The following is a 16,721-nucleotide window of genomic DNA, read 5'->3' as shown; positions in this document are numbered from 1 at the left end:
ATACCCACTGGTTAGATTGCATTAAAAATTGTGTGAAGAAAGGCATCTCAAATGCAAATTCCTTTGTTATTAGAATCCTTACTAGCATTTTGAGGCCATTGTAGGCTTTCTGAACCAGATGTATTCAGAAAAATGCAACGCACCCAAACTATAATAATAATGCAAGTGGGTATGGTGTCAATGGAAACAATGGGTTCTATTTTCAGATGATACGTATGTTCCATACGTTCTGTTTGCCACTTTACAGTGGTGGCAGCGGGGGTCTGTGATCATTTCTTGAATTCGGTTTGTCATTGGTCCTCCCGCACACATCTGCCAGTTTTTGCTCCTTGCAGCCGTTTTACCTGGGGCTACAGCTAGGGAATGGAGGAAGTTACTAAAATGTATCATGTAGGCTAGAGGTGCTCAAACCCAGTCCTCAAGAACTACCAACAGGTCATGTTTTCAGCATTTGTTTCTGTAGAAACAGGTGGGATAATTACTGACCCAGAAAAAACAGATTAACTCACCTGTGCATGATTAAAGACATCCTGAAAACACGAACTGTTGGTAGCTCATGAGCAAGTCTGACGTAGGCTTTAGAGGAGTTTTAAAGCAATGAGTGCTTCCAGAAAAATAACATTACAGAATAAAGTACTAATTTCATCCATGATAAAAGTGTACTTATTGTTACATAACTCCTATGTGTTATTTTGTGCAGGGGTGGTGTATAAAGACTATCCGGTGACCAAGACTGTAAGGAAATATATCCCTTTTATTGTATTGCCCAAAGAAGATGACATCTGCTCTACAAAAGCCGTAAGATATAAGTTGTGTTTGGCTGTTACTATGACATCTTACTGGATTACTAAAGGCTATAATGTTACAGATTGTTAGGGGATAATTTCTATAAGGGGGTTGTAGTCTGTCCTTATGTTAAATACCAAGTGCTTCTTTTGACAGTGATCTGCTGGGAAAAGTGTGAAGGACAGAGCAAGCAGTGCCATTGTGGTGGCATCTCATTGGTTTTGAGCAGGACAAGACAGCATGTGATTGGTGGCTTTGGTAGACAAACCCTCTCCTGTGCTTTTCTTCTCTCAGACTTTTCTTGCCCAATCCCTGTCAGAAGCAGCATTTATATATAACATTTATCTCAAGGAGAGTACACAAACCCTTTCATTTCAGCACAAGTAATGCTGTAAAATGAGTAATATTTTCTATTACAGTAGTATTGTAAAGTAATGGGTTTTTCACACTGCTTGCTGTGTTTGAATGTACACATTTGAATGGAAACCTATAAGATTTTGAAGCCATCAAAATTTGTCTAATGAACCCAAATAGTACATACTAAAATCATGTCTCCCTCTACATTAGACTGTACTGGGATGTGTTGCTTTCTGGTTTACCTCCGTTTCCTAAGACTAAGTAGAGGAAGCAAAATATGGTATAGAAAGAGGTACATGGTATGCACTGAAAAGAAGGACTTGTAGGAAGTTTTGTTATCACAAACTAACCACATATATATTTATCTAGGATCTAGGAAAAAGCACCTATAATTGTTCAGTTACTGTATCATGTTATTTGTTATTGTGTAACCTTTATATTCTATTTCCTAAAAGTGGTTGAAAAAGTATGGCTTAAGGAAACTGAAGTTGGAGCTACCCAAGCTGGTCTTTGGCCCGGACTGCACTCACCAGAAAAAGTTGGTGCCAACGTTAAATAAAAAGGTGTCGGCAAAATACTGCACTATTTTCCCAAGTGTGGAGATCAATGTGAGTCACACATCCCTTTTATTAGTACTTCCATGTGATTTGTGAATTAGGGAAACACCAAATCCAGATTAAGCTGAATGCTATGGTGTTTTAGCAAGATTTGGGTGCGGATGATTCCCCATAAATCAGCCAACAAAATCCGAATCCTGATATCCCAGCAGTTTTACTGTGCAAGTCATAGTCCTCTTCAGGAGCTACTATAATAGTTATATGACCAATACGGATTTGGTGCACCACAATATTTTATATGACCACACTGAAACCACATGTGTTGCATAACTGTGTTACTTTCTATATAAAGACTAATGAGGAATTGTCCATGTGCAGGGAGTGGTGAGGCATCTCCAGTTTCAGCCCAGGGAGTTGGAGGAGTATATTGAACAGCTGGAGAAGGTTTTGAGACGCTACATTCAAAGACTGCAGTGGCTTTTGTCTGGTGACTATTTATCCTTGTAACCCATAAATCAGACCCCACATACTCATATTTTCATACAATTATTTAGACCATAACCTGCAGTTTTACCAGGTGCCAGACATAACCGCATCACTACCAGATTCTTATTAACACCATTGAAATGTGAATTGCCTTCTGCTCGTGCTTTCTAAAAACCAAGTTAAAATATGTTTCACTGCCCTTTGCGTAGTGGTGCACTAGGATTGCCTCTCTAGGCCTATATAATAGAAACAGTTTCTGTAAGCTGAACCATAAACGATTTTCTGATCTTCCACCATCTCTTTCTGTCATTACAATATTCTTTCCTCATTAGTAGGACTCATCTTTATTTCTTTACCTAGAACACTCTGTTGCAATGAAGTTACAGTATCTGTTCCTTACCAACCAATCCCCCCCTTATATATTGAGCGTCCTATCACAGGTAATAGTGTAAACTGTGTGGTTCATTGCAGGAAGTCGTCGACTATTTGGGACCATATTGGAGAAGAAAGTGTGCATACTAATTGACGCGTCCAGTTCCATGGCTCCTTTTCTGGCAGAGTTGCAGAAGGGGCTAACGTCACTCTTGTGGGAACAGCTAAGGGCAAGAAACATCTGGTAGGTGGAGATTAATTGTGGTAACATAATGTTACAACTAGTATATTGTTCATAGTCAACACACCAACATAATGTTTTCAAGTAGATCTGTTCTAAACGCTGCCGCTAGACTTATTTTCCTTTCTCGTCGCTCCTCTTCTGTCTCCCCCCTCTACCTAGCCCTTCACTGGCTCCCATTCCCCTTCAGAATCCTCTTTATGTTCCTCACACTCACCTACAAGGCCCTTCGCCAACTCCACTGCGCCCTACATCTCCACCCTCCTCTCTATTCATGCTCCATCCCGCCCTCTCCGTTCTGCCTCTGACCGTCGCCTCTCTTCCCCCCTTATAACCTCCTCCCATGCGCGTATCCAAGACTTCGCCCGCGCTGCCCCCTCCACTGGAACAAGCTCACTCCCTCCTTCAGATCTTCCCCTAATCTGTCCAGTTTCAAACAGGCCCTAAAAACGCACCTTTTTCTTAAAGCCTGTCTGTCTCCCACTTAACTTCCTACCTTATCTTCTGCTTCCGTTCCCCTACTCTCCCTCTCTCCCCTGCGTCTCTCTCTGTCTGTCCACCCCTCCCCTTAGATTGTACGCTCCTCTGAGCAGGGCCATCTCTCCTCCTGTTTCCACCACTTCTAACTCTGCTCTCCAGCTACTTAGCCCTCCTCCTCGAGGGTCCTCCACCCCACGTCCACTCTCGCTCCCTCCTCCCCCCTGGGGGTCTCCCTGTCTTCCGCGCCCTCCTTCTTGGGCTCCGTCGTTTGCGGATCCTCCCTCCCCCTTCCCCGCCCTCTCTAGCTGTGCATTGAGCTTATTGAGTTACTGTTTACTGTACTGTGCTGTCTCCCATTGTATTGTAATTTGTTTGTCCCTGTACGGCGCTACGGACACCTTGTGGCGCCTTATAAATAAAAAATAATAATAATAATAATAATAATAATAATAATAATAAGAAGAAGAAGAAGAAGAAGTAATGGGTATACTATTTACTACTTGGCATACATAAATTAAAGAGAGACATGAAGGCTATTCAATTGGAGGGTGTTAGAACAGCACCCCCTCCTCCCTTATGCAGCACGACCTTCCTGTGTCATGTGAGGAGGTCATGTGACGTGGAAGTCAACTGCCCCCAGCGGGCCTTATTCTCTGCATTGTTATAAGGTCAGGCATAGCTGGCTGGGGGCCGCAGGTGAAGTCTTGACGGGCCACAGGGCAGTTGTTACCCATCACTGGGCTAAACCCTTTGTTATAACTGGCAGAAGAAATGCTTTGTAGTGTTTCTTTCATAAAACAATGTGATTGAAATTCCTTGTGATTACCACATTACAATAAGCGTTCTGATTAATAAAAACAAAGAAGACAAGAACTTGCCACATAAATGATAAAAGGAGATTGTAACTTCACAAAACAAGGTGTCAGTATCAAAAGATGCTATAAACCCCTCGTCTATGATTCTGCTGTGATCTGCAAACATAAATGCTTTCACCCTAATAAAACATCTAAATATTGCCCCCGTATTGCACCATCTCTGGCAGCAGAGATGATGTATTTGTTTTGGCATCAATCGAACAATTGGATTTTCCCAACTCCAGAACTCTGTATCAAGCATTGGGGGGAAGGGGGTCCCACCTTACCACCTCACCACCTCTTAGCAACACTCCTGCTAAACAGTCAGGTTTGCCTTAGAAGTTTACTTAAAAGGAGAAGTTCATATTTAACCAAAAGTTTACCTAAGCATTTATCACCCTGGCTGGCACGTTTTAATATAGTCTTACTTACAAAGGCCATTTATAAGATTTATGGATTGTATGTTATGGATGGTCCTCTCTTTAAATATTATGGAGTTTGCATATGTAGTGTATTTCATCTGGGTAATTTATGATGGGTAAGAGCAATACAGAAATTTCCTTTTTACTTTTGCGCCTGGTTGTGCTTTGAGCACATACATAAATCATATATTTACCCATAATTTTCCACTATGTGGTTTGATATTGTGAAACCTGTGTGTGTCCATGGACTATACCTATAAACACCCAACATCATATTGAGGCACAGCTTACTTGTGTTCTATGGGATGGTCCACATCATCTTATATATAATAATCATCGGTTTGTTTGTTTGTCTGGCATTCGGACACCCCTGAACCGATTGGGATGAAACCAACACGAGGTGGTCCAGTTGAATCCTGGCCAGGTTTTACAAGGGTTAGGGTCCCGGTCGGACCTCCCATTGGTGTATGCTAGGCAGAACTTTTACCCGGGGGAGCCTGTTCTGGGTCTTCCACTGGATGGATTTGGAGGACATTTAATATAAAAACAAAAACGACACTGGGCAGCCACCTCATGGGTGTGTTAGAAGAGCTGCTAAGCTGATAATTATTTTTAAAAGATTGACGGTTACATCCAACTCATTGAAGATTTGAACCCGGGTAACGCCTGGTACTTCAGCTAGTTATTAAATACTAATTTCCAAATAACTGTTTTCACAACTCTGGGGTGGAAATGAGCGGGGTGTTATTCATGTATACAGTATCATTATCATCAGATATTTTATATAGCGCCACTAATTCCGCAGCGCTGTACAGAGAACTCACTTACATCAGTCCCTGCTCCATTGGAGCTTACAGTCTAAATTCCCAAACATACACATTAATCTGTTGCATTTGACATCAAATAATTTTATCCTACTGACACGTATATACATTGGGGAGAACATCAGTCCCTAGATAATAATCTGTCTAGTAGATACTCTTTATATATTAATGAATATAAATTTCATGTTTGGCAACTCAAATGACCATAAGAGGTAGCTGATTAACAGCAACATTTAGACAATTAAACCGACTATTGGTATCAATCACTATGTGTGTCAAGGAATTTAATTTGTTGTATATATAAAACATTTTATTCAATCACATTTTCTATCAACATTTTTCACTTATCTACTTCTATTTGGTTTTATTACATTTCGCCAAACTACATGTGTGTAATTATTTTAATCATTACTAATAAAGATTGACCTTTTTATCAACACATACTATCTAGTATTAACTACAGAGGAGTGCCCCCAACATATATGAATTCTTTATCTTTCTTTCTGGTTTATACATAGGTTTTATTCTCTAGGGGAAACACCCCCTGCTCATATGAATAGTTATGCATGAACATTAAATTATTCCATTGGATAATTAATTAGAACATAATTCATATTGAGCAGTCTATTCATTATTTTATGATACTCCTTACAACAATGGTGGGAAATCTGTGCGGAAATTCTTTTTCCTTTTCCCCATTTCCTTTTGTACTGTAATTGGAATAATCCAACAGACGGGAGGGGAGATGCGACCCAATTCTGTATACACTGGCAACTAGGAAAAAAACCAGTGAATTATAAGGAATATAAATTTGTTTTAAATAATCAGTAGTTAGATAAGTAATTCTTATTTAAGGATTTAAACGCTGTCTATTGATCTAAGTCATTCTTTTCACATGCTATTAACCATGGTATAGTAACACCGGCTTGTATATCATCATCATTATTTATTTATAAAGTCCCAGCAAATTCCATAGCGCTTTACAAACATAGTAATAGACAATACTGGGTAATACAAACAGACAGAGGTAAGAGGGCCCTGTTCGCAAGCTTACAAATTATGGATCAATGGGAGTCGGAGACATGAGGTTAAGTCTACAATCTGCATTTTGGTCCATTCAGATTAGAAAGGTAAAAAGTGATTAGTATGCTATGTGATCCACTCACACAGCAATGTTGGTCAGACCAGTTTGCCATGAATGCCCAACCTGCCTCAGATACAGTAATCTGAAACAGCTGGCCGTGACTGCAGTCACCTTAGTCACTTAGCAATGAATACACCTTATTAATGTTTCACACTTAAATCACATACTTATGTTGCATAAGCCTCACTTGGCTTCGTAAATTCACAAAGAATCACGGAGAATATGCTAGATGGAATGTATTTAATATGAAAAATGTTTCCAAGGGATATATTTATTAAGCTGCGGGTTTGAAAAAGTGGAGATGTTGCCTATAGCAACCAATCAGATTATAGCTGTCATTTTGTAGAATGCACTAAATAGATGAGCACAAGAATATGATTGATTGCTATAGGCAACATCTCCACTTTTTCAAATCCACAGTTTAGTAAATATACCACCAAGGCTTAAGTACAAAACAGTTAATAGCAACATACAAAATATGTTGCACAAATAAGTTTCAGAAATAAAATGGGAAATAAAACCACCAAGTCACTAACTAGTTTAAGAATTGGCACGAGAGGAGTACATTTTGGGAAATATTGCACACTCCAATATAGGCAGGTCTTCTCATAGACTGAACATGTCATGTGTTTATAGAGTTACTGGTAAAGGTGGCTCTACCCTTATCTGTGTATTGTTAGACCTGGGCTCTCAATGCAATAAGCAAGAAGGTGCCAAATGATCACTAAAACTAACTGGGTTGCACTAACTATGTGAAGGTTTTGCCAGTATTTTTACCTGTATTTCCTTATATAATGCCCATGAAATATAAAGTATAACATTCCCTTTGGTAGATTGAAGAAAAAAAAAAAAAAAAGATACTGCTTGGGGTCAATGTTGGACTGGGGCACAACGCTAGGGTCCCACCAGAGGAGGTGTGCCCAGCCATCATAGAGGTGAGACCAGACACTAGAGGGGGAGTGGTCAGCCCACAAAGGACAGCTAGCACCATAGTGTAGTATATAAAGAATGCATTGTGTATATAAAGAGTACACAGTCTTGACCTGCCCCTTAGATTGGGCAGGACAGTCACCAAAAATCGGGATTGTCCCACTAGATTCAGAACATTTGACAGACTGTCCTACCTGTTTTTGTCACTTTCACCACCAGAGGCTGCTGGTTTCTTTAGTTGCTGCTTGTCTGGGTCCTGGAATGTTGGGGGCCCTATTTGAAAAAAAAAAATGTGTACATTTAGAAAATTCCAACCAGCCCCGGCGTTAAATCAATAGGACCCACAATTAAAACTTAGGCCTTCCTCCAGTCCCAGCCCAACATTAAAGTAATAGTATTCCCATTTAATCAGTAAACCTATTTCCCTCCATCCAAACAGCCTCAGCAATAAATTAATGGCATTTACATATAATATACCCATTTCCCGCACCCGTCACTGCCATTAAATAATTCATATTCACATTTAATAAATAGACCTCATGCTCCTCAAACTTAGCCCAAATTCAATTAATAGCACCCAAACCACCCAATCTTAAATTAAGTCCCCACTATAAAATTAAATTGCCCCACCATCACCTCACAATCAAAATAGCACCCATTAGTTAGCCACCACCTACCACACACACACTACATTGCCACAAGCCCGCTGTGCCATCACACACACATATTACTGTGCCCCTTCATCACCATGCTGTGCCCCCTTATGATTACACTTTGGCCTCCATGCTGCTTTTGCTCCCCCCTTCTCCTGGCCCTCCTTTATCACCCTGTGCCATGCTGCTTTGCCCCCCCCCCCCCCTTCACACTTTGCAATGCTGCTTTTGCCCCACTTCACACATTACTGTGCTGCCTTTGGCCCCTCTTCACACTCCGCCATGCTGCTTTGGCCCCCTCTTCACACCCTGCCATGCTACTTTGGCCCCCCCTTCACACTCTGCCATGCTACTTTGGCCCCCCCTTCACACTCTGCCATGCTACTTTGGCCCCCCCTTCACACTCTGCCATGCTACTTTGGCCCCCCCCTTCACACTCTGCCATGCTACTTTGGCCCCCCCTTCACACTCTGCCATGCTGCCTTTGCTCTCTATTGGCTTCTTTCTTTTCTTCTTCTGTCTTGTTGCCGACTCCTCTCTGCGCCGCTCCTCGCTGAACGTCGGGCGTGATGACGTCACGCCCAACATTCAGTGCAAACGGAGCAAAGAGGAGGGGCGCCTGCATCGTGATCACGTGAGTATATATTTATTTTTATTTCTTTATTTTAAAGTACCCGCTCCCCCCACCAACGAAGAGGGGAGCGATCAGGGTCGGGGCCTACCCCAGCTCCCTGGTGGGTCAGTACGACCCTGCTTGAGGTACATTCCCAAGATGTGATAATTGGTTTATTCATGAGGAGGGTAAAACCATCCTATATGAGTTATCTTACTTGCTATAGCTAAATCATTTTGCAGAATGAGATAGTCTAATAAGAGACAGGACTGTGGAGACTGCACAGTTTAAGAGACCTTCAAGGTTTATAGTGAACTGCAGAACCTTTTTTTTTTTTTTTTTTTTAATGCCTGACCTTACCTGACTTTCGACCTCCTAGGCCTGATTCATGTCCGGACGTACCTTTATTTGCGTTGTGTATCTTATGTGAAATAGCTCTGCGCATGCTCAGAAACGAACCTCATGCCAATGAACGCAATTGCATACAATTCATGTCTGATTGCAAATGACAGTTACAGCTGACTACGACTTGAGGCGTAATGGGGTTGGGGAGCGGAAGGCCTAATTTAGGCAATGTACAGTTAAGGGCATGCCGTGGTGTTCAGATGCAGCTGATCCAAGTCCTGGGTTTCTCATAATAGCAGTTGGTTTCAGCCTTATCATTTGTACCAGCTACAGGTCAGGTGTAAATGCCGACTGATAGTGATGACTGACACGGCATAGTCCTTGTTTTAAAATATAGTTCTTTCAGATGTATTTGTGTGTATACTGCAGTTTGCTTTTCTGTGTACGTACGGCAAGTACTGTGTTCTGCGCTCTTTTTAAAAACGCAACTTACGTGCAAGCTGCGTTCTGACTTGAATTCAGCCCTCTTTGTACAGAAGATTTAGAGGAAGGAAATTATGTAATTAATTAATGGGGTGATCAACAGAGATAGCAGCCAGCAATTAAAGTGAAATTTTTCGTTTTGCCAACTTCTACGTTCCTATCACGGACTTCAATCCCACAAAGTGGAATTAGGGTGTTCACCTCTGCAGACACATGACGATAGGCATATATATGCAAAAAACGTGAGCTGAACAATATTGGTTTGTAAATGGCCAACATTGTGTTCCTTGTGACCCATTTGTCGTGCAGCTTCAATATGATAAGCTTTGCAGAAAACATTGAGCCGTGGCAGGAGTGTTTGGTGGAAGCCACTGATGAAGCGTGTCAGGATGCTGTGGAATGGCTCTCTAGGCTACAACCACGTGGGAACACCTGCATTTTTCATGCTCTGGAGGTTAGTATATTTAACATGAGACGGGGGTTACATTACCTTTATACTCCTGCCCTTATCACGTATCACGATCCATATTATAGCTTACATAATGAGTGAGACAGGATTTGTAGCACTGCATCTTATGCTAAGTACACACCTGACAATCTAGCATAAAAGAATAAGTGATTTTATCTTGGGGGAGGCGAGTGTTTTCCATGTGATCTAGTTAGATATACTATAAAAGATAATAGCAAAGAAAGATGTTGATACAGTTTCTTAAACACTTCAGAAACTCATGGGCACATGTGTTTTGTTTCAGAAAGCTTTTGCTTATCCAGATGTACAAGGTCTCTATCTCCTGACAGATGGGAAGCCGGACACTAGCTATAACCTCCTGCTGGCAGAACATCTTCTAAAGTCTCACAATGTTAAAGTTCACACTATTTCTTTTAACACATCTGAAAGGTATGCAGATGTAATCAGCCAACCATTGAAAAGAAAAGTTGACTGCACCAGGTGTACCATTAAACCTCCTCTTATTGTATGAATACCTCTTTACCCATTAATATGGAGAAAATAACTTTATTAAGGAGGGGTGCACCCGGTCAAAGATTTGTAATAACCTTTTAAAGAAAAGAAAAAGAAATGACCATCTGGGGCACTCATAAATGGATGTAGACATATATATTTTAATTATATTTATATGTTGAAAGTAATAAAATTAATCTTTATTGGTATCTGATTAAAAACAATTGTCTAATAGCGAAATATAAAAGGTGATAATGGAAACATTGATTGTTATAAACATAAATTCAGTTAAGATAGACAAAAAATTGTCTAGCCGCGAGGCTACTCGTGTATCTTCGGACTTATTCAAATGAATTCTGTAATAGATCTACCTTATTAAGTATTACAACACTCCTAATTTAAATATAAATGCTTTGTGTTGCCTCTGTTATTTCACTTGATAAATATATACTCATAGATCAGATTCAGCATTGGATGGTATAGAGTCAGATTGTCCCACTAATCCCTTACTTAGTTATAAGTGGTTTGAATTAGCTCCTAATAGTCAGTTCATAAATTGTCCTTATGAATGCTTGTTGTTACTTCTGTTTTTCTACCTTTGTATTCTCTCATATACAAATCCAGCAGTAGGTAATATTGGTTATAATAAACCCTCAGATCCTTTATAAGGTATTAATGATTTCAACAATCTAATACTAGTATGCTCGTGAATTTGTAAGGAAGGATATCCTACCTCAAAAACCTACTAGCTGGCTACATATGAGGATAATCAGGACATCAGAGGGGCTACACATAGACCTTAGACTCTAGGATATAGTGCTTGACCTGGGACTTCCTATATAGATTGATCCCGTAAAGTGGATCTAGATTGCTATCTATATCTTCCCCTGGATCTCTACCGCTGACCGCTATAATAGCTCCACTATCTACTACTTCAGAGGCACACGCTAAATTAATAATAAAAGGAATTGACACGAGTAGCGAGCGCGGCGTCCGCCGACGCGCGTTTCGCTAGTAGCTTTGACAAGGCAAGCCGATATCACGGCTGGAGGGAGTATATAAAGAAGAGAGCCCTCCCACAAAATGACGTTTACTTGACAACGTTGTAGCAACCGAGGTTGCATGGAATGAACTCCAGGAAATGATTATTAACTTAACTCCCCTTGATGACAACTTCCTTAGTAACGCTATAGCAACCATCGGGTTGCTGAAAATAATCTTTACACGATATTGTTGTATTATTAGAGAAAGAAGGCAAGAGAAAGGAGGAAACATCAAGCTGCTAATCTTCATATTTGATCACAGTTAAGATGGAATACATTTTACATATAACGAAATATCCTCCGCAGTAAAGCGGATAAAATTCATGATTACATAATTCATCTGAGGGTGTGCAATGTTAATGGATCAAAATCCATATCGAAGGCTTGATACAAATAAGTGAGTGATATAAATTTTATATTAAAGGTCTCAACTTTCATTAGGTGTATACTTGTTAGTTACACTTAGGATTAACATTTCAATAATCCACATAATTGATTTTATAAATAATTCCTCTGTTATTCTCCAAGCTTGAGCATTCGAAGATTGTAATTATGTATGATAAAAACAATTCCTGGAATTTCCATCCAACTCTAATGTGTGGAGACATGGTGTATAAATTAACCCTATTGGGTAAGTGACACCTCCTATATTGTGAAGTGTGAAATAGAAGAATTTAAAAGCTAATATTATTACCAATCAAGCTGATTGATAATGTGATGCGTGACTGATATTCCTCATACTCAATGTGAATAATATATATAAAATTTGTTATTTGAGATAGGGTCAGATCAAAACTGCCCTAAAGATTGAGTGTCAATTCTAAATACCATCAATTGTGTTAAGACGATCCCAAACCGGACCGAAGTTTGAACATAATAATTAAAGTGATCAGAACATAAATAAAAGTGAAAATAAAAATGAAAATAGATAATATAAAGATGCCCATAAATAATATCATTTAGACATAAGTATTATTGGGAAGGGTTATTCCAGGTTTCTTAACTCTAAAGAAGGGGGGGGGGGGAATTTTAGGTTTTGTGTAAATAAACAAATGTACTCAATCCAAAAATACAGAGTAGTTGCTGTGGTCATTCAGACCATACGGAACCATACTGCCCATCATGAAAATTAGTTTAGTTTCTTCGCGTAGTAACTCACTGTTAATATCACCTCCCCTCAGACCTAGATTTATCTGTTTCATCGCGAAGGCTGTTAAAGCCTTCGGATCACTGCGGTGATATTTTAAAAAATGTTTAGCAACCACTGTTATCTGTTTCAGATTGGCTTTGTCACTGGCAGCCCTCCTGATGTTCCCCAAATGTTCCAAGACACGTTTTTTGAAGGGTCTGCTCGTCATGCCTATGTATATCAAACTGCAAGGACATGATAGGCAATAAATGACATTGATTGAATTACAGTTGAGAAATTTAGCGATTTTCCATGTCTTGCCAAATTTGTCCCTGTACTCCTTGGTCTGCTGCATATTGGGACAGGCTTTGCATGAACCGCATTTGAAAAAACCATTGGGAATGTTGCCTGAACTTTTTTTCTGAGTTAAGAAGCTATGTACTAATTGGTCTCTTAAATTTTTTGATCTTCTCCAAGTGATGGAGACTCTATCCTCCAATGATTCTCTCAGATCTTTATCCAATTTTAGAACATGCCAGTGTCTCTGTAATATCCGTGTGATAGTTCTCCATTCTGCACAGAAAGTTCCTATTACTCGTAATTTACTGTTCCGACTATCTGTTGGACCTTTAGTGATTGTCTGATGTATCAGAGCATCTCTTGTGTATTTGGACACATTATTTTCAGCGGTTTTGATAGTATTGGCATCATACCCCCTCTTTTTTAATCTGTATTTTAATTCAGATGATCTCTGTTTGTAAGTCTGTTCATCTGAGCAGTTCCTCTTTGTTCTTAATAATTCTGCTTTTGGGATTCCTGAAATCACTGATGGAAAGTGGGAACTAGACGCATGTAGTAAACTGTTCGTGGCTGTTTCTTTCCTGAACATGTCAGTATGTAATCTACCATCTTCAGTTATGGATATAGTTAGATCCAGAAAATTGATGGATACACTCTGGATATCAGCTGTTAATCTCAGATTAAGATCATTCTCGTTTAATAAATCAGTAAATTCATGGAATAGTTCAAAACTACCATCCCATAGAATGATCACATCGTCTATGTATCTAAGCCATAATAATATATGGTCAGAGTATTTCTCATTCTGCTGTTGGAAAACTACTTCCTTCTCCCACCAGCCAAGATATAAATTAGCATAGGTGGGAGCGCAAGCAGTTCCCATCGCAGTCCCCCTGATTTGTAGATAGAATTTTTCTTCAAACACAAAATAATTCTTAGTTAATACAAATCTAAGAAGTGTAATTACAAATGTTGTAAGGTCGGTGTTTTTCTCCATCCCTAGAAAATAGTCTACAGCATGCAGTCCATTATCATGTGCTATATTCGTATACAGGGATTCTATGTCATATGACGCCAATTTAGTAGTTGCGTTAACATTAATGTTGTCAAGTTTGGACAAAACATCTTTAGTATCTCTAATATAGGAATCCAGGCTAATAACATGTTTCCGAAGATGATAATCGATAAATCTACTGGCTTTTTCCGTCAGGCTGCCATTCCCTGATACTATCGGTCTACCCGGGGGTAGCCGTTCGTTCTTATGAATTTTTGGCAACATGTACAGTGTGGCAATTCTAGGGTTGGTGACCTTGAGAAATTCGTAATCTGACTTAGAGATTACATTACTTTGATGGGCATGACCAATAATGCTATTGTAACTAATAAGAAAATTTGCAGTTGGATTGAATAGAATTTGTTTATAACAATCCTTATTGTTCAATTGTCGATAAACTTCATCAAGATACATTGATTTTGGCCACAATACTACATTGCCCCCTTTATCCGAGGGCTTAATCACAACATCTTCCCATTGGGACATCTCTTTCAGTGCCTCCATTTCATCTTTATTTAAATTTCCATCCCGTGATTTAAACTGTTTAGTTTCAAAGAGAAGTTTGTCCAAATCCTTGGAGACTAATTCTCTGAAAATTTCTACTTGTGGACAGATCGATGAATCAGGAAAGAAAGTGGATCTAGGTTTGATGTTAGGTAACCTCACAAAGTCAGATATCTTAGTAGTGGTTGTAATCTCACTATCTTCCACATTGCATTGATACAGTTCTTCTAAAATGGATAGAACCTGTTTGTCTTCTTCAGTATCAAGAGAGGTACTATTTGCCATAGGTATTGCTGTATCTTCCAGATTGGGGATAATCTCCTCCCTTTGTTTAACTTTGAAGAATTTATTGAGCAATAGCTTCCTAGAGAATAGTACTAGATCTTTTTCCCATGCAAATCTATTTAAATACTGGGTAGGGGAGAAAGAGAGACCTTTACTTAACAATGTGACCTGTGTGGAGGTAAGGGTTCTGTTAGATAAATTAATAACCCTAAGGGAGTCTTCTAATATCTGGTTCGTCTGAAGTTTCTCCTCATAGCCGGTTGGTTCCCCTGTTCCTCCATCTCCTTTCTTTTTCTGTCCCTTAAACTTCTTCCCCCCCCCTCCGAATTTGGTAGAACTTTCCTGTCCTCCTCTGTCTCTGTGTCTGGCACCTAATTCTAAAAAATCCCTTGTCGATGTTAAATCTCTTGTTTCATTAGGACCATATCGATCAGAAGTTTCATTTTCAGATGAATCTGGTTCAGAGGTACTATAAGTTGGTGTCTTCTTAAATGATTTTTTGGTATACCATCTAAAAACCTTATTTTGTGCATAATCATCTTTATCTCGGGAGAATTTATTACGTTTCTTCTCCACAATGGTACTTTCAAAGAGATCCAAATCTCTTTTCAATTTTTCATAAGCTTTCTGAAAGGGTTCAAGTCCCTCAAAGTTCTTCAACTTCTCTCCCAGTACAGAAATCTCAAGTGCATATTTTTCCAATAAGATATTATCATGTCTCACCAAGATGTTAATCAGTTCATTGGAACATTTGGTTAGTGAATTCTCCCACTCCTTTCTCAGCTCTTCATTAATAAGATCAAAAGCTGGATATAACTTTGGTCTCAGCCCTCTGGGAATCATGTTCTGCTTAGTATAATTGCAGAACATGGTTTTATTCCAGAAGGTTTTTACTTGTTTAAACATAATAGTCTTTAATTCAAAAAGATCCTGTGTCCAACCTCTTGTAGTTGTGGGGTGGCCTGGAATATTATCGGCCAAAAAATCAATATCCCCATCTGACTGCCATTTCTCTTGTCTCTTAGAAAGCTCTCCACTTAGACTGAAATTAGCCATAATTTATTAAACTTTTATTATATTGTATTGTTAATTAGGATAATATCTAGTATTATTTATTATAACAAAACACCTGTGCTAGTCTGGAAAAGGGTGGGCAAAGACCACCTTGGATATAGCATCCAGTATATACCATTGAAAAGAAAAGTTGACTGCACCAGGTGTACCATTAAACCTCCTCTTATTGTATGAATACCTCTTTACCCATTAATATGGAGAAAATAACTTTATTAAGGAGGGGTGCACCCGGTCAAAGATTTGTAATAACCTTTTAAAGAAAAGAAAAAGAAATGACCATCTGGGGCACTCATAAATGGATGTAGACATATATATTTTAATTATATTTATATGTTGAAAGTAATAAAATTAATCTTTATTGGTATCTGTCTAAAAACAATTGTCTAATAGCGAAATATAAAAGGTGATAATGGAAACATTGATTGTTATAAACATAAATTCAGTTAAGATAGACAAAAAATTGTCTAGCCGCGAGGCTACTCGTGTATCTTCGGACTTATTCAAATGAATTCTGTAATAGATCTACCTTATTAAGTATTACAACACTCCTAATTTAAATATAAATGCTTCGTGTTGCCTCTGTTATTTCACTTGATAAATATATACTCATAGATCAGATTCAGCATTGGATGGTATAGAGTCAGATTGTCCCACTAATCCCTTACTTAGTTATAAGTGGTTTGAATTAGCTCCTAATAGTCAGTTCATAAATTGTCCTTATGAATGCTTGTTGTTACTTCTGTTTTTCTACCTTTGTATTCTCTCATATACAAATCCAGCAGTAGGTAATATTGGTTATAATAAACCCTCAGATCCTTTATAAG

At 39.0% G+C, this 16,721-nt stretch overlaps 1 protein-coding gene across 3 annotated transcripts in view; it reads left to right on the top strand.

The window, feature by feature from the left end:
- The window catches only part of VWA3A (von Willebrand factor A domain containing 3A), a 99,131-nt gene that overhangs the window by 61,541 nt on the left and 20,869 nt on the right, over positions 1–16,721 (top strand). For 2 of the 3 annotated variants that reach the window (XM_075179706.1, XM_075179705.1), the window contains exons 25-30: positions 701–798; positions 1,599–1,751; positions 2,079–2,187; positions 2,658–2,802; positions 9,857–10,001; positions 10,300–10,445. In XM_075179706.1, coding sequence (XP_075035807.1) covers positions 701–798; positions 1,599–1,751; positions 2,079–2,187; positions 2,658–2,802; positions 9,857–10,001; positions 10,300–10,445 — 796 coding nt within the window. Of the gene's footprint in view, positions 1–700; positions 799–1,598; positions 1,752–2,078; positions 2,188–2,657; positions 2,803–9,856; positions 10,002–10,299; positions 10,456–16,721 lie in introns of all 3 variants that reach the window. The other variant, XM_075179707.1, reaches the window with a different exon arrangement.

The sequence above is a fragment of the Mixophyes fleayi genome, chromosome 7, assembly GCF_038048845.1.
Source record: "Mixophyes fleayi isolate aMixFle1 chromosome 7, aMixFle1.hap1, whole genome shotgun sequence".
In the NCBI taxonomy this organism is placed as follows: domain Eukaryota; kingdom Metazoa; phylum Chordata; class Amphibia; order Anura; family Limnodynastidae; genus Mixophyes; species Mixophyes fleayi.
Note: the sequence above shows the minus strand (reverse complement) of the source record. Positions and strands in the feature narration are given on the sequence as shown.